The sequence below is a fragment of the Elgaria multicarinata genome, chromosome 4 (genome assembly GCF_023053635.1).
Source record: "Elgaria multicarinata webbii isolate HBS135686 ecotype San Diego chromosome 4, rElgMul1.1.pri, whole genome shotgun sequence".
Classification (NCBI taxonomy): Eukaryota; Metazoa; Chordata; class Lepidosauria; order Squamata; family Anguidae; genus Elgaria; species Elgaria multicarinata.
The window spans coordinates 86,824,182-86,843,402 of record NC_086174.1 but is presented as its reverse complement, the minus strand read 5'-3'; the positions used below and the strand labels follow the sequence as shown (position 1 = coordinate 86,843,402).

Below are 19,221 nucleotides of genomic sequence, written 5' to 3'. Positions count from 1 at the left end.
AAACTCAGCAATATACACTTACTGCTGCATATGTTAATTTACTGAACAAATAGCATCGTGATAACCATGTACTATACTGTCTTGATAATTCTCATTTCTAAATCAAGCTTTATAAAAGGTATACATGGTTAGCACTGTGTGTACCACTTAAGTTGAAATATCTACACGAAGTATAAACTACCATTATATCTGATGGACTACATGTATACTCTATTGAATTATGGCCTTGTTTTGCCACCAACATTACTAAATTGGGATGTCATATAGGTTAGGGAGAGGTAAGCCACAAGTCCTGCCCCTGCAGTTCTATATGTTGCTAGCAGCTTCTGCTGATGGCACAAGATTGGGAGTGCTGGGGGAAAAAAGAGGACCAGGAGATGGAGGCTATAGGGGGCTGTTAACCCTGTAGTGGTAGTATAGCCCAGTGAGGGCCAGTTAACCCCTGTACTGCTGGTCACTGGCTTTCTATATCCCAATTCCTCTTTGTTAGCCAGTACTCATCTGTTAACCTATTCCCTGCTATAAGACCATAGGCAGCTTGATCCTCAGGCACAGAAGCAGATATCCAGAGATGCTTAACATGAAATGGGGCAACTCTGACTTGGCATGCATAATATCCCACAGGTCTGAGCACTCAAGGTGTCCTGATAGAGGCTCAACAGTCATGTGTGCATCCCAATGGGCTCCTGCCTGTCATCACTTGCTGCACATGTGGCAGCAAGTGATGCCACATGTGTTATGGTTAGACAAAAATGATTTCCCAACTTTTGGGTGTTCAGTTCAATCCTAACACATGAACCACCATGGGCTTTACCACCGATTGGAATAGGTATGACCACTACATTCAAACTGGTCTCCAAAGCTTTTGAAAATACTGTTTACTGAAATGAATAGTACATACCAGTGTAGAAAAGTTTCCATTACTTTTGCTATTGCATGTACTAGGGATGCAGAATCTTTTAGCCCAAGAGCCAAATTCATTTTCAGCAAAACTTTCAGGGGCTGATAGCAGAGGGGATAGGCCCTAAAACAGGGTGGGGCCAACATACCAGCATATATTACTTTAAAAAGTTTTTATTGTCAGCAACTAAGATTTAAGAACTGGCATTTCAGTGTTTTAGAGTGAGGAAAATGCACTAAAGCCAGGATACCACCAAATTGATAAGGAACTCCAGTGGGCTGGATTTGGTCCCAAGGTTCTTCACCCCTGATACATATTTCAATCAACTGCAAGAAAAGATCAGTTATATTTTTATTGATTTACTATGAGCTGAGAGTGTTCTACTTCTGCTCTTTTTATGCTGTTTCAGTAAGCAGTCAAGTATCCAGTTTGGGGTTAGATGTGAGTTTGTTCCCCAGAAGCACAGGTTTCTTCCATTTGCAGAAAGGTCTGGTCATCCAGCAGAGAACGTTTATTGACAATTACAGCACTCACACTTAAAATGACTATTAAATCTACCTCCAAATTTCATTTATATTTAACTTAGTCAGCCTTTCAGTATATATTACAATGTGTATTGAATGGATTCCACTTGCTATGATCTGTGAATTCCTGTATTGAGTATCAAAACTGGACCAGTAAGACCCAGGTTGAGCGCATCAACCAGGAAGCTCACTTATCTTTGAACACTTACTAAACCTATAGGTACAGTATATGAGACTGATTAAACAGACATCTTATGAGAATGTTTATTGACAATTACACTCAATCACTAAACATTAAATCTACTTCCAAATTGCATTCATGTTTAACTTAATCAGTCTTTCAGCATATATTACAATGTGTGTGTTTTGAATGGATTTAAAAATAAATGTCAGCAATAATCAACAGGAAATGCAAAACAGACCTAATCATTCCTGGCTTGCAGATTTGGGATTTTCCCAGGTAGAAATCCACTGCTGTCAATGGACACAAAGGACTAGTAGCAGTACTAAATTACAATGGACGAGTTTTGTAATATTGAACAGAAGAATCAATGACATCCTTGTAGAAGGTTTTTAAATGAAAATATAAATGTCAACTTATCCAATAGTATTACTAGAAAGAGACAAACGTTTCTTATCTTGCAAAATATGCTAGGTAATACCCAATCAAGGAACATTTGAGCCAGAATAAGGCATGTAGTACTGCTTTCTCTTTGTCCCACCCTCCCAAAACGAAGACTAAACTACTGGTATCTACAATCTACTTTTTCATCATGGGATACACTACAGTTACCAGCAGTGAGGGACACTAGCCCATTTCATGTCTCAAATCTAATTTCTTGCAGCTAGCCCTAACACTAAATACTTTCAAGTGTTGATTAGTTGTTTTTAAAAAGACTTGTCCTTGGTTTAAAATAGATATAAAAATGAATGTGAATTCTATAACATGCACTATTAATAAGACAAATGTTACATAGCATTCCACTTTAAAAAGAAAACCTGGTCAAAGTGGGAGCTATTTTTCATGTCCAGAAAATCCATGCAAGTTTCTAAGAATTTTAAGTGCAACTTTAAACATTTACTCCTGTTCACATCCTTTAAATACAAAGACATCTATAAGTACAGAAACTAGCCCCTTCTACAAGAATGCAAGAGGCTGATCTCTTATGCACTCATAGCGGCCCATGGCAACTATATCAAGCTTTCAACAGAAATGTTACATTGTTGACTTAAAAAAAAGAAGAAAGCACAGTTTCATGAAAGTGGCTGCTGAATCACAGATACATTCTTTCCCTCCCTACTAGGCCCACTCCTTGCTCTTTCATCAGCTAAGGCTCATTGTTAGCTCTTAAATCCCTTTGCTCCTGTCACTCAATGCACTCTTCTTTCAACAAACAAGTATACAGCGCCAACAGATCAGCTAAAGCTAACCAAATGTTACACCTCTGGCATTTGATTTTCATTCAGCGTCAGATTCTCCTAAACAACCATCCATACATGCTTAAAGCTGAGGTAATACAATAACCTCAAAGGCAAGCAGTCATCAACCGTCTCTCCTGCTCCCTTTCATAGCCCTAATTCCCTCACCTTTCTAGAACACGCATTACAGTTTCAAAAGTGACATGAAATTTTTAGCATTCCCTGCTAGACCAAAGTGAATATTGTACCAACTGCACTATTAGAGTTAATCTTGGCAATCAAGGCCAAAGACATTGTCAAAGTCAGTCCTAAAACACTCTTCATATTTCGCCCATCTGATTATAGCTGCAAATATTTGGCTTTTAAATCTTGGCCTATTTACATGCATTAAAAATACTTTTGATTGTTTTAAAAATCTACCTTCCACTCATTTAGCATTAGACTTAGGAATGCTCCAGTAGTAAGCAGTAGGGCTGCACCAAATACTTGTGGGGTTCATTTTTTGCAGTGAAAAGTGACATGTCAGAGCAAGCAATGTTCTCTCAGAAAAACCAGTGCTCCCCCTTGTGGGGACGATTACTTTTGACTGTAAAATTGAAATCAATCCCCCTTTCTTGGCAAAACGGTTTCTCACAAGAAGGGGAAGCAATGTCCAACAAATCAGTGCCTTTAAAACGGGATGCTTCAACCATGTTAAGGAAGAGCGTTCATAGCGGTATGTGGGCCCCGATCCTCTCCTGCTCAGTTGACAAGAGAGGGGAAGGATCACACAGCATGTACTGGCTGCACTGCAGATTACTTGATTTAAAGTGGTCTCCTGAAAGGGACAAATATTTTTTACTGCATCTTCCACTACCAATCTTAAAGGGGACTGAAATGGGAGGGGAGTAGCCCTGATTGCAAACTGTTTAATGCAAAAAGCCTCCCCACTCTAGCTCAGCCCTAGTACACAGAACTAGCAAAGGCCAAAGTAGATCAAGCTGTCAGCATTCACTGTGTTTAAAAACACAGAAAGGCTCCCGTCATGTAAAAAAGAGCTGTGGGGAAGCCAATTTGAAAAGCACAAAAAAGACACATTGACCAATTTTACACACCCATGGTATAAACAATCCAGAGCTCACAACCTAACAAAAAATCATGGGTACTCTTCATGGTTCATGGTTAACAACCCATACAATCAACAACCCAAACTAACATAAACCATAGTTTAGCATTACATGCAAATGCAGCCATAGATGAGTGGAACTGAATCCTCCTATGTCCCATGTTTTATCTTTAGCCCCCCTGACTGCATGTTTCCTCCTCAGCCATGGTCCCTTCCAGTATCACAGCCCCAACTGGAAGAAAAAAAATGCCTGGAGAGAGGGGCTGTAGGGAGATACACAAAGGATTTTGCATTCTTCACCTGCTCATGCCTTTTGCTTCAAAAATCTGATATCCCACCCCCTTTAACTGGAAAGATCTGTGCTCAAAAACACAAAGGATTGTATCCAAAAGTAACACTAGAACAAATTTAACTTGCAGAAAACCAATTTTCAGTCTAGCGCAAGGGTTAAATTCAATACTTTGATTCTGCTTATGTAAGCCATTGCACAAGCATTTTCAACATAAGCATTTTCACAACTCATTACAACATCATCATGCTAGTTGTTGCTTGCGCTAATTGTGCCTCTAGCAAAACTGCTAGTGGACTCTTGTATGTTTTCTACTAGTATTATGTGGGATACAACCCATGGAACCACTGCCATCACATCTGGTTTGGCCCTGGATCTAGTAGTAATCATTATCATGCTCAATTAGAAAACAGTCACTGAAATGTAAGGTAACATGATCTAAAAGTAATCATGCAGAATAAATACAGTACACTTCACAGATGGTACACACATGCACACATATTTACAATTACATCTTAGTATGGAATACTGTTAGCTTCAAATAAGCAACAAAATAAAATATAAGCTTTCAGATGAGATGTTCAGCTTAGTCAAATTCACGGTTTGTTAACACAAGTGGAGCCACCAGTGTCCACACGTAGAGAACAATACCAATCCAGCTGGAAGATATCTTCACCCAGACAGATGGCCACTTACTGGTCATTGATGCAGACGTGGGGTCAGGACTGAGAGAGGGGAGACAAACAAAAAGTTTGCTTGATCATTTGTGGAACAAGGTAACCTCTTTTCACTATAGATCGTCATTTAGGGATTTTTCTTTTAAAAAAACACCTAGCTTGCAAAAATTATCCCCAACTGATTTTTAGGTGTCTCTCCCCCAGAGAGCAGAGATCTGCCTCAGTCCCTGCTCCCCAGTGTGCCCCATTCAAAGCTTTGGCAGAGGCTTTCCAGGGGAGGATGGGTGATCAAGTCAGCTTCTGCCAGCCCTAGCCTGCACACTTTTCTCTGGGCCCAACCTGAAGTCCAGCACTTGCTTCCCTATTCCCAAACTTACAGGTAATCAGCATTATCAGAGCCTGCAGCACTGCTAATCTGCCAATTAAATGTGGTCTATGCAACAGCCACCCTTTCTTAACTTCCCACACAATCTACATACCTGTACCAGTTGGTTAAAGTCATCATGATGTAAAGTGAAGCAAGAAAGAGCATGAAGTGAAAGAATGAATAACTGTAAGTAACTCCATCTTTCTCATTATCAACAGCACGGTGGACATCATCTCCATCATCAAGTGAACCTTCACTCCGAGGAAGTCCATCTTCTATTAAAGTTGACTCATCGCTGGTTAGTGTCAGTTTATTTACCTGACTGTTATTTGATGTCCGGATGCTGCAGATACAAAAGTGTGCAGTGCCATTAGATGTCCGATTTGGCTATTTTTTAACAACTGAAAACTTGTAAAAAACAAACAAAAGGGTTTTTTCCCCCAAAAGTTCTGCTCACCTTGAGTAGAGAACACATAGTAAAAACAGGATGAGCCCTACAATTCCTTGGGCATCCCACCAATGGACAAATTGGCCCTTGCTTGGAGTGCTTGTAGAATTATAGCCAATTATGCTCAGCAAGCTTGGATTGCATTGTCTATCTAGATTGGCATGGACAGAAGAAATCAGAAGTCAGAATATTCTAATCTACTCAAAGAATATGTATTTCTCACTGAAGGGAAATCTGTAACTCGTAAACAAGATAATGCCTTATAAAATAGAAGCAGTACCTAATGTAAATTATATACACATACTATTAAATAGCCATATTAGGTGCTACCGTTTTACACATTTAAAAACTGTAATTGTTGGACTACTTTTTATGGAACTATTTCGCTGCAATCAGATACAGCTAGGGCCTTTCCATACAAAGATCCTTTAATGCCAAGATTCTATCTTTGGCTAATCCACATAACTGTTGGGCTATGACACAACATGTTATAACAGTTATAGGAGAACTACAACTAAAATCATTCTTTGAATTGTAGTGGACTATACCACACACACACACACACACACACACACACACACACACACACACCATCTTCCTGTGAGGGGTCCTAGTTGCTACTGGCCTCTGTCACATAAAGACTGGATTTGGCTTCTGCCTCTAAGTCTGGAATAAGTTCTGTACAATGTCCTGATCTCCTTCCCCATAGGGAAAAAGAACGTATTTTCCTTATAAAAAGGGAAAAGTTTGTCTCATAATTAGTTTTGCCCATTATTGTTGTTGCACAAAGTCTTCGGTTTACCCAGACTGCAATCCCATAAACACACTCAATAGGGTCGTACTTCTGAGTAAATATGCATAAGGTTGGACAGTAGGAATAATTTAGATAACCACAGATTCTTTGTAACAATTGAGTCTGGCATCTGAAACACGACTTAGCGTTGTTACATTTACTTGAATAAGTCTTATTTTTGTTTAACTGTTACTTCCTCTTGCTTGAAGCTTTGACTAAACCATGGAACATCACTTGGAGAAGCATATTATATCTGATATAACAGAGTAGAATACAGGGATGAGCTGAAACCCATCCCTAAAAAACCAAGAATGATGCACATAGCCTATGCCAGCTAATTCCATTCTACAGTGAAATCTGGCTGGACTGATCTTGCTCATGAACTTCAACATTATCGCAATGCAGGCCTAAAAACAATAAGAAAAAGAGTATGGCCCAAGCTATTTCTGAATCACAATATTCTACATATAGTATCATAAAGTTTCATATTATGAAATCTTTTTACCTGGCTCATTGGTCATTGCAGCCCATGTTAGATACATTGTATAAACTGTGATCACAGATGATTGCAACAACCCAGATCTTGGTTGCGATTCCTACATACAGAGATAGGAAAACAATAAAATAGCAGTTTAACAAAATAGTTGAAGTCTTCGCTAGATTCTCAAGCAAATATTCACTAAGCGTAACCTCATACCTGAATTTTAGGCAAAATTGACATTACAGATGCTCCAATACACAGCAACATATTGACACTGATGAATGCCTTATTTTCAGAACAGCCTTCTGGGTGAGTATAATAAACGAAAAACAGGACAATTGCCACCAGAGACAGAAGATAATTTAGTGCTGTGGCAGATAGCAATGCTGTGAAGAAGCAAACAAAAGCAGATTAAGATTTTATTAGCACCTCTGAAACAGTGTGCAGCTTTTTTAAAAAACTAGTCAAATCTTACAAGAGGCCAATCCAGGACCACCAGTAAGATAACCAGACTACTGCTTCTAAAAATCGGGCATACACACTACCAAATGAGCATGCACAGGAAGGGAAACCCCACACTGAAGAGCATACATGCAAGAATAGTGTTCTTGCACTGTTAGCTTGGGGCAGAATGTATCCCCAACTTCAGCCAATATTCTCATAGTACCAATCACCCCTGTGCAAGCAATATCAATATAATACTTTCCAAAATGCCAATCCCCTGTTAATTCCACCACCACCACCACCACCACCACCCCGCCAGCAACTAGGGTATGAAAAGCAATAGCTCCATGTTCAGGACTCATGGCTCCTACAATTGAAGTTTGAGCAACACACATCTCAGTCACACCGCATACCTGCATACCAGCATCTTGAGTTTCCTTCCTCCATTTTTTCAACCCAGGATTCATTCCAAGAGTGGGCAAAATCAATAAGTAATACCAGCTGAATAAGAATGAAGCAGAAAGCACCAGCCATGCCCACATAAAACCATACTAAGAAGAAAAATAATGGAAAGCATATTATTTTTGCATACAGAAATTGGCTTTTCAGATTCATTTTTTTGTTACTGACATATTCATAGCCTCTAGTGTTACTTTTGCCCTAAACAAAACTTAATAGGAAAAGATAGACCAGTCCATCCCCCAGAGAGTTTATAATCTATAACCAAAAATGGGGAAACACAAGAAAAGGGAAGGTGGGAGAGACAGGGAAATTTATTATTTTATTTATTTATTACATTTCTATACCTCCCAATAGCTCTTAATAAAATTAAGAGATAAACATGGGTAAATGCAACTGCTTCTGTTTACAAGTAGATTAGCTGGGAATAAGAATTACGGGATTAAAACAAAGGTCTCTTGACTTCCTCCAGTGTGACAACTCACAACATACAGGCCCTGTTCATACATCACAACAGTCCACCATGTTATAATTTACCCACCGGGCTGTTGTGTTGTGCTGGGTACCCCGCGGGCACCATTTTTGCATGGCCCCAATGGGAACACAACTTGCTGCATTGTGCAAACCTAGGCAGCAGGAGTTGTACGAAGTTTGTCTAACCCTCAAATAAACCCTGCCACCTGGGTTCCCATGACACAGCAAGCCATGGCAAGCTGTTCAAAAATGCCAGCCAAGGGCACCTGGCACAATGTGACAGCCCCCATGAATAAATTAAGACACAGAGGGCTACTGTGTCGTGCAAAGCAGATCAAAACATGAATAAATAAGATTTCAATACAGTGGAATCAAGCTATTGATACTATTTTCTGTTTGAAATAGAAAAGTGCAATCCTACACATCCTCACCTGCTTTTGCACCTCTAAAATATAAGGGCATAATCCAATGCATCTTTCGACCCAAAGAGCTCCTACAACTCCCAGACATTGCTCAGGAATGCTGGGAGGGTAGGACATTTTTCTGTTGATTTCACTTTAAATTATTTTTGCACCTTAAGTAACTTTTAATGCAATCTTACCTGTTGTAAAGGGTCCCTCTGGAATGAAAAATGCTCCAACTGTAATTGCAACTGCTGTGACAAATTTGAAGAACCAGAATCTGTTGGGGTGGGGAATCAGTACAGCACCATCAAAGGCAGAGTAATGCCAATATTTAAAATGTATATATTTATAAATATTCAAGGTAATATTTATACATCATTTTCATTACTTGAAGCAATCAGTGATGTGGATTTTCTAGAAAATTTTGACTTGGGAAATTTCCTAGAAAATTAGGCTAATTTGCATAGGGACATTTGCATCAGAAAATTTTCAGTTTGTATTGGAAAATCACTAACGAGTTATCTATTTCAGCATTTCTACAAAATACAAGTAAAATAAACAACGAAGCTAAAAAAAACTTCACATTCTTTTTTTTTTTTTTTTGTCCCAATACACCACAAGTATTTGAGCGGAAATATCTGAGGAGAAAAATTAAATCACACATCATGTGATTAAAATGTTATATTACGTAGACATTTTATTGGGATACTTGTGAAAATTTAAAGACAATAGCATGTACTCCCCTTACATTGTTTAAATGTAAAAGATTTTGAAAACTGTTGATACACTAATTCAGCATACCTTTACCCAGTGTTCTCCAGATGTGTTCAACACTCCTAGTATCCTTCAGTCAGTATGGCTGGCTGGGGATGTTGGGAGTTGTAGTCCAACACATCTGGAGGGCACCTGATTGGGCAAGGCTGCACTAATTTTAGCAACCTAAACAAGTGTTTAATGATATGCTGACAACCACTCATCCACATCAACAGAGTTCAACGCTTTCCCACTAAAGTTGCTGGGTACCGGCAGTTTTGCTATCGCTACTGACAAATCTATGTTCATGACTGATGCATTATGTGAACAAATATTTTTGTGTGTGAAACTCCTTTCAATTTTACTTGTGAACTTAGAATCACAACTGTGCCAGCAGGGTAACTTGCACTGCATAGGACTGGGTTGCTAGGGAAACTACCCAGCACTGACCTCCTTTATCCTTCCAAATATAGGTTGTTGGACTGCATCTCCCATCATCCCTCACCAGTGGCTATGCCAGCTACAGCTCATGGGAATTGCAGCCCAACAACAACTGGAGGGCCACATACTCCCCATCCCTGCCTTAGAGATTTCTCAGACAAGTCTTTCTCTGGGTATCTGTGGCCATGGAGTAGGAACTTCCAGTGCCCTCTCATGCTCTAGCCTCTTAACCTGTTGCATGGCCAAGCAAAAATAATGTAGTTGGCATGTTCTTACTGGAGGAGGTGCCCTATGCCAGCCAGGATGCATTGTGTCCCACCAGAAATGCAGCACTTGTTTCAATTCAATCTACCCTCATCTCTGGTCTCTTGAACATTAGTAAAGACGTGGGTTCAGGGATTGCATAATTGATCGGGCTCCTTAGCCATGCCTGGCCCCTAATAATGGCCCAACATTGCTAGTTCTAACTACGTTCCAAATGCCTGAGTATCTTCCAGAAGTGGTTTCAAATAATTTCATTTGGGCCAGCTCTTTTCAGTCAGGATTAGATTAGAATGTTAAGACTCGATGTTGTTGAAGTATTTTGCAAAGTATTTATATGTTTGGAGCTTATGTTGGTTCTTTACTGTTTGTATTTATGTTGGTTCTGAATGTATTATAACCTTCTAGTTGTAAAAAAAATCCTTTTCTCTAGGTCTACTCATAAAGGTAAGAGTGTATAGCAACGTATTATGCAATCAGTGATTTTCTTCTTACCCATTGTGTACTGCTGCTCTTGGATCACTGCTGCTCTTTACCTTGATCATCAATAAGGAGAACAGGAGGAAGAACATGGCCATACCGAAGCAAACCCTATACACTGCTTTATACCCTACTAGAACATCGCAATTCACATGGCCATCACAAAATCCAGGAATCTGCAACAAACAACATTAAATGGATTAATGAAGAATCCACATTTTGCACTTTGTTATGTCCATTACTTGAAATTTGGGCAAACTAGGATCCTCTCAAGTCCATAAATAAGTCCAGCATATTTTAAAATATTAAAACAGCACATAAAATACAACTCCCATAGTAAATCTTTCTATAGCATCTTGAGTCTTCTCTCCCTTTTTGTGTACATCTCGGATGTTCACCCACCTTGCACCAATATATAAAAAAGCTCCAGCCTAGAGAAAGGAAATGATTCTCCAGAAGAGAAAAGAAACTGCAAGTAAATCCCAAACAGCAGTCCTTGTTCTCATGCCAATTCTAGCATAGTTTTGTCAAGAGTAAACTGACCTTCTTTAGTTGTTCTTCCATTCCTGGCATTAGCATCACACAGGCAACACTCACTCCAAGGAGTAAGAAGAATGCATATATCAGCCTTGTTATAGTGGAGTTATTTCCACTGGGGCAGCACCGACACAGCAGACATGGGGCACTGCCACACAAACATGGTATCTGGTGAAAGAAAGAACAGGAAAAATAAGTTTGAGAAGGAGATCAAGAATGATGCTTGGTTAAATGTTTGCTTATCTACTGATTCCGATATCATAATATTTGAAGATCACATCCCCATCAGTCTGGGCACTAAAACATGCACTCCTCAATAAGAGCTTACTGGGCTCCTGATTTAGTTAAACCAGAAGCATAAACAGGTCCTCTGAAAAAAACAGATGTTGCAATACTGCTCCTCAAGTGACTCTGTAATTGCCCCCATGTACAGCGAAGAACGCAACAGACTATTTATAAAAAGTTATTAATCAAGTAGTGCTCAAGGTGATATACAACACCACAGCCAACAGAAAAGCTGTTTTCAAAGATATAACTTAAATTCCAAACAGTGCTTTAATATCTTCAGATTAGAGAGCCCTTTAGAGAAAGAAAGAAAGAAAGAAAGAAAGAAAGAAAGAAAGAAAGAAAGAGCGAGCAGATAAACCCTAAACATGTTCAGCCTGTCATGAGCTCAATTTTAGTTGAGGTAATCTCAACTGTAACCCCAGTGTATGTAAGTACACGTTAACTTTGTACTCCATAACTCTACTACTAAATACAGACTACAGTGAAACATATACATACACATTTGGGAAACACATTCAAGAAGTTTTTCAGCCCAAGACAAGCTCTCACCCTAATTGAGCAGCTTTCAGATTTTAGCAAGACTGAAATGCTAACAGCCAAAACGTAAGCAGTGTTCTATTTTGCTTCCTAGTTTGGTCGTTTTCTCTTTCCACAGCAGGAACTTAACCCAAAGAGCAAGATTAGTTTAATACTTAGTTCACTCTAGCCAAATAATGAGCTGATTTTCCACTATTGCTCAATATACTTTTAAATCCTTTTTTTCTCCTAGAAGACCACATTTACTCAATATTGATTTGGCTCTCTGAGATATATGGATGACACTACTTTAACGTGAAGCTTGTTAAAAGAGGCAGAGACCACATAGACTTTGCTCCTCATTATCATGCTTCCCATATATGCTCAGAGTGTTATAGGATTGGGATTGAGGAATATGAGTTCTTGGGGTATATTCCAACCCCATGACTATGCAAGAAGGATTGCTGATGAAGAAAAGCCCAGTTTGGCCAGGTCCACAATGGACATACCTACATTTGGGGAAATCACATATCATTATCCAGCAGATGACACCCCTTTGTTAAGATTAGTTGACCCTCTATCAAGAGACACCCCACAACGACTAGAAAATGGTCAGAAGGGGAGAGCTATTTTGGAAAAAAAAGACATGTTTTTCTTCCTTCAACTTCCCTGACTGGAGATGTAGTCATCAAACTGTGTGTTTGGGTGTAAAAACCTAAAGAGTAACTGAGAAAATAGTCAGAATGCTGAAGTCTTTGAGAAGACCCAGAAACATCCCCTAGAAATCTGGTGTGGAAACAATGAATTTCTGGACATTTGTCAGAGTGTTTACTGATGTATTTCCACCTAAGCTCAACCCAAGTATTTGTAAATAAACTCAAATATTATAAAATTCCATACACTTCCAGTGACCTCCATCCAAAGAAACTTCTCACCAGAGAATTGGGACCTGTGTGACAAAATTACTCCCACCTATTGTATAAGATGGTACAAACTTTTGCCAGATATCTTGGAATAACAAATGAACGTGCAGGCCCTGCAGCTCTGCTAAAAACAGCCTTCACATCACAACATTGGAGCCCCTTTAGTTTTTACCCTGCAACCTTAGAAAATGTCAAGTTTGACCTTTTGGAAAGCTATCCGTGCAGATGAGAGAAGAAGAAGAAATAACAGAAGATGCCTATGGTCTACAAATCTGATGAGATTGGCAAAACATGGGCAAATGCCACATATTTCTTCACTGGAAAACCAAGGAAGGGAGTAAACTGACCAATGTTATGGGGCTGAAGTGAAAAGGGGCCAGCTTCATCAATCCATTACTTAATCAGACTTTTTTTTCCCCTCTCTTTTGCTGTATTGCAATGGTGTTATTGTAAACGCAACGCTGAGAATCCTGATCAGGGTTTGTAAACAGGGAAGAAATGAAATGCAGAAGAACCAGGAAGCGCCTACCAGACTGCGGGGCGACAGATATCACGAGGGGAAATGAAGTCAAAGACTTTTAATTTTATTTCATTGAACAAAGAACGGGCCTGGGTGGGGTGGGGAAGGGAGGGGAGTCGGTCTGCCTTGTAGCACAAAAAGAACAAGGCGCAGCCCAGGAGCCCCTCAGTGCGCCTGCGCTTCTGAAGTACTGCTGCTTCCAGCCACCGCCCCCCTTCCCTCGCCTCCTGCCTCCCCCACCCCCACCCCACACCCCGCGACAGACCCCTGAGGGAAGGAGGAAGAACACGGGAGGCGTCGCGAATCCGGCACATTACCCAGCTCGCCATGGAGCAGAGGCCCAGGACGGCCCCCATCTCGCTCCTCGCTGCGCGGCGGCCCTTGAAAGATGGAGGCGGCGACACGGAGCAGACAAGGCTTGTTTACTCTGCAGCCCGTCTCGCTCACTACCGCGAGTGTTGACAGCGGCTGGCGCGTCACTTCCGCGTTGACGGAGGAAGCAACGTCACTACTGCCGCCTCGCCCCGTTTGACACATAGATTTAATAAACAGACTCATACACGCTTCCGGGTAGACTATATGCATTTTTTTTGCATTCTAGCCGTGACGGAAGCGAAAGCTGTGAGTGAAGGCTGGTGGTTCCGATTTCGGTGGGGCTGTAAATCCAGTCCGGATTTCAGTCAGAACCAGCCAGAACTCTAATGGAGGCATCCAAGATGCTGAACGTTAATCCCCAGAATAGGTTCAGCACCCTGGAGAGCTCCTTCTGGCTGGTTCTGACTGAAACTCGCAATGGATTTGGGGGGGGGGGCACTTGTTCCCCTCCGCCCCACCCCTGGCACCGCCACTGCTGAGTAGACCAGTATAGGATTTAGCATAGGAAATGCATCACCAAAAAGGGACAGGCACAGCTTTGCATAAATTCTGCACATGCTAATTTATAACTATAGCTGCAAATTTAGAAGTAATTACTATAATTTAGATAGAAATAACATACAGCTCACCATAGTGGGGAAGATGTGTTCCCCCTTAGTCTGATGTCCTGCTGCTAACTTTAGATGGGCAAATTCAAGGTCTTTCCTCTCATTCTTAGGGTTCTTTGTCTCTAAAGCAGATTTGGACTGGACCATCCTTCAAATAAAGGATGCCTTCAAATAGAGAACTGTCCCCTGTAATGGTAGGACACATGGGCACTCTGACAGGAATGTACTATTAGAGTTTTGTATAGCTCAAAACCTGTACATAGGCACATGCACACAAATGCACAGAATAAAACTGATTAAAAGAGCAATCCCAACACTGACCTGGCCCTGAAATGCTGGCTGGAGGGGATTCGGATGGGAAGGAGGTACCTCCCCACTATTGAAGAGGCACTCTGCTGGTGTGTGTGTGAGGGGGGCATGCCCACCCCAAAGGCCCCAGTTACACCTGCAGAAAGCTCTGCAGGCATAGATTTCCCAGTTGTTCTGTTTCCACCAGAGGTAGCCCCCCAAATGGGGCAGGTCAGAGGCAGCCTTGGATCCAAAGTCCCTTCGTTCCCCTGAGAGGCCCCAGGATCAGGCCCTCAAATGCACCAGCCTGTTGCTCCCCTAGTTAATTCTTCCTCTCATCCAGAAACCGATAGGAGAGCAGGGAAAACTCGCCTGTCCGATCTTGGAGAACAATTGCTATGCCCTGCTTATATTTATCAATAATTGCCATTATTACATTTCATCCTGCCCTTTCTTTAAGATGGTGCACATGGATTTTCCCCTCACTTCCCATTGTATCCTTAAGACAAACCTGTGATATAAGTTAGTTAGATACCAGTCATCCCCAGTGACCAAGCACCATGAACTACCAGAAGGATTCATGGCTGCATGTAGTCCTTGCCCATACATAGTCTCATCTTACTAGCACAAGATGCTTGAATGGTCCATTTGCTTATTTTGTGACAGAAAAAAGAGCAGATGGATTGGGAGACGTGCAGAAGGATCACTGCATCATCAAAATGACCCACAAAGAATGAGTGAGTGGCTGATCATGAGCATGCTATAAAATGCTCCTCCGAAGAAGTTCCACTCTGCAGAAAGGAAAAAAGTGAGCATATAAGTAGATAAATCAAGGAAGTGACTATCGTAACTTCAGTATAGTTACTTAATGGACCATCCAAAGCTTCTACTTAGGCCCTCTTCTGTACAAATGTGAAATGAATGTGCTTAATTATTATATGTCTTATAGGCCATCCTTCTCCCATGAGCTTGAGGCAGGAGACACATTCCCCGCCCCCACCATTTCCCCCTCACAGTCTATGAAACAGGATAAGCTGAAAGATAAATGGGTTGCCCAAGTCCATTTAGGGAGCTTCCTGGCTGAGTGAGGATTTGAAAGAAGGATTCTGTGGTCCGAGTTCAACAGTGATTTAGTTTAAGGGCATGGCGCAAGAGAGGACTCTTGAGTTGGTACTGGAGACATCTCCTTGACTAGTAAAAGATGACCTGAAGATCAGGGGTGTTTAAGATGGTACAAGCCAAAAAGTTCCAGTTGTCATCAATTAAATACCTAGTGGAAGCCATTGAGAGGAAAGAAATATGGTGGATGGGAAACAGAAAACCAAAACATTCAGCCAAACCTAAGAAAACATGACAAAAATGTCACCACACTTTAAGACATTTGCTCAATAGTATTTATTTTTATTTTATTTATTTTAGAATTTTTATCCCACCCTTTAGGCAAAAAGGCTCTCAAGGCAGCTAACAAAAATATTTCTTAAGACAGTCCCTGCCCACAGGCTTACAATCTAAAAAAGATGACACAAAAGGAAAGGGGATGTGGGGGGGGGGGAATCAATACCAAAATTGATTTTGATGCAACCCCAGTGCATTCTTCTCAACTTTATATGCTCCCACTGACTGTATTTAACAGAGACAGTCCCTTACCTAGTGCTTAATGCTAGTAAATGCAGATATAGGAGCATTTTGTTCTGTTCATAAATCATGCAAGCATGTCCCATTCAGAATCTCAAATGCAAACAGAAGCATGCTTTTTTAATGATCCCATTTGAAAAAATACATTTTTATTTTTTAAAAAGGCACATTCTCATGCTTTAATCAATGGGGAAAAGTGCACACTTTTGAAAAACATGCACAGAAACGTGCACTTACCCACATTTAAAATGCACACTTTTTCCAGTTCAAACAAGCTGGAAAAAGGTGAAAAATGAAAACAGAGGTGAGCCAAAATGAATTTCAAAGTGATTTTCGGAAGATTTAGGTGAGCTTGAAAATCTCTGGTTCTCCTATCCCTACATGGTACATGACTTCCCTTATTTTTGCCTTTTGGGGATACCTTATTAAAATGTTGTGACTGTGAGTTCCCAGGAGTTGTCATTCTTGAATATTCAGCCTGCACTCTCCTGTCTGCACCAAGCAGTACTGCAGTCCTTGACAGACTTGCCTAGGAATAAATCCCAGTAAAATCAAGGGGGCTTACTTCTGAGTAGACATGTATGAGATTGCACTGTCAGTCTCTGAATACGAGGGGATGCATATATGTCATGCACACACACACGTGAATACACGCATATGGCCTCGAAGTCACCATGTAATGCACTGCCTTGTGGTATTTAGTAGCCTAAAAATACCCCTTGTGGTATTTAGTAGCCTAAAACTTATTCCTCATCCCATGCATACTTAGCATACATAGCAGTTGCTAAGTATATTTTTAACTGTTGATAACATATTGTAGGGCAAGTAGGTTATTTTAGTATAACCTTAGCTCAAAGATGAAATGTCATATTGGCTTTTAAATTGAGGGAGGACAGATAAGTATCTGCAAAATCTTGCAAAATGTGTAAACCCAAAACTTAATTGGGTCTAAATTTCTAATAAATTTCTAAATTTCTGATCTCTTCCGGCAGGCCTACCCAGTTGAATTTTAAGATGCCTTTTTTAATCGTGTGCTGCTTTTAATGATGCACTGGTTTTAAACGTTTGAATTAGTTGTATGTATTTTATGGTGTTTTTATATGGGTTGTACCCCACCTCGATCCAGTGGGAGAGGCGGGTAACAATTATTATTATTATTATTATTATTATTATTAAATTGTTCATCCATTGTATGAATTGTAACTATATGTGTATTTGTTAGTTTGTTACCACTTACCATTTTAAGTGCTGGGATGTTTATTTTGATATTATATTCTGTGATTAAAAACACAAGACTACTGACATTTTAACAGCCCCATATGGGTACTTCCATATGGACAGCTCCCAGCACTATCAATCAAAAGACCTTTTCCTAATGGATTTAAAAAAAAAAAAAAAGATGGAAGAATCAATGAGAAAACATGGGAGGGCTACAAAGGAAAGACCACATAGTCTGGCATCTCACTAAAATTCTGTGAACAAGAGAGTGATTGCACAATAAAAGCCTTCTCTGGAAACACCGTATGAATGTGAGTCAGCCTCAAGTGATCAGATGGCATAGATTTGGCAGGATTCTTCTACTATTTATTTATCCCGGCTGAGAATCTTGCATGCGATAACATATGCTAAGAGATTAGTTGTATCTTCTATACAAACAAGCTTTTTATTTGACAAAGGCATGCACCTAAAAATAGGCTGTGTAATCTGGATATTTTTGGCTATGGCTTAAGAGGTCAAACGGTAGCCAAGACAATTTAAATCTAAATGGCCTTGCAGTTTTATGCCTGATCACCAAAGCTGAGCTTACAGACAAACATCAATTCCATATTAATCTGTTTCCTGGATACTTGATGTGTTCCAGTTGACTAATTAATTAGATGCTTACAATCCTCATTGCTAAATGTATATATTTTAAAAGTAAAGTGTTTTCAAAACCTATGCTTGCCAGTTATGGACACTATGAACACTATTTACAAATTTCAAGTGAATTCCAGAGGGTGAACTCAGCAAGACATATGATTTCTGATTTCAGGGACTCTACCAAGTTCCAAAAGCAGCTTGCCTTGAAGTACAGAGGATGGAAAATAAAGGGCACATTGTGGATGTGGCGGGGGCGGGGGAGGTCAGGGGGAGAGTAAAAAATACTGCCAGGCAAATAGTTGATCAAGAACTTTGTATTATGACCATTTAATAGTTTCTCTATTAATTCCAAATTACTAGTAATGATATGGGAGTTATTTATTTATTAGATCTACATTTTTAATCAAACAATCCATAAGGTGGCATTGTACTAACAAGCACACAACTATACACAAACTCCAAACCCACACAATCCAGCCACTCTTAGGCCATTGCTAGACCAGGCTATATCCTGGGCTGATACCCGGGATCGCCCCTGTGCGTCCAGATGATGCACAGGGGATCCTGGGCTCAGGGGAGGGATCAACCCTCCCTGGCCCTGGGATATAGCCTACCCCTTCTAGCCTGATTTTTCCTGCCTGAGACCACGAGCATGTAGCCCGTTCCGCCACTTTTCCCAGCCCCGCGCAATTACTCGCGTGTAGCCGGGAGAAGCCGCGCCCATTGGGAGCAGGGTGGGGGGAGTGGGGAGAACGATTTTTTTTTTTAAAAAAAACACCAACAACTTACCTAAGCGCATGAGCATTTGTGTGCATCCAGCCCCTTTAAGAAAAGAAAAAAATGGCGGGTGCAATGGCTCTCTTCGTGAGCTTGTCACGCCTCATGTGTAAATGAGGGCGAGATCCCGCAATAGCTGCATCACGGGCTCTCCCCTCGTCCAGCGCGGATATT

General features: G+C 40.6%; 1 protein-coding gene across 1 annotated transcript; it reads right to left on the bottom strand.

Moving 5' to 3' along the window:
* Positions 1 to 1,675: 1,675 nt before the first annotated feature.
* Positions 1,676 to 13,983, bottom strand: SERINC1 (serine incorporator 1). The gene is made up of 10 exons (XM_063124721.1): positions 13,822 to 13,983; positions 11,264 to 11,425; positions 10,736 to 10,896; positions 8,983 to 9,062; positions 7,862 to 7,999; positions 7,221 to 7,390; positions 7,029 to 7,119; positions 5,740 to 5,881; positions 5,395 to 5,625; positions 1,676 to 4,963 (listed from the first exon to the last, which is right to left on the bottom strand). The coding sequence occupies exons 1-10, from the start codon at positions 13,858 to 13,860 to the stop codon at positions 4,825 to 4,827; spliced, it is 1,353 nt and encodes a 450-aa protein (XP_062980791.1). The 5' UTR covers positions 13,861 to 13,983; the 3' UTR covers positions 1,676 to 4,824.
* Positions 13,984 to 19,221: the final 5,238 nt, after the last annotated feature.

What these genes read in the sequence shown, in the direction of transcription:
- SERINC1 (XM_063124721.1), bottom strand. Translation starts at nt 13,860, where the DNA reads ATGGGGGCCGTCCTGGGCCTCTGCTCCATGGCGAGCTGG. An exon ending in TGGAAGAACAACTAAAGAAG is followed by an intron (nt 10,897 to 11,263) that starts GTCAGTTTACTC and finishes TGTTTGTTGCAG; the next exon opens with ATTCCTGGATTTTGTGATGG. An exon ending in AGAGGGACCCTTTACAACAG is followed by an intron (nt 8,000 to 8,982) that starts GTAAGATTGCAT and finishes TTTTCTTCTTAG; the next exon opens with TATGGTTTTATGTGGGCATG.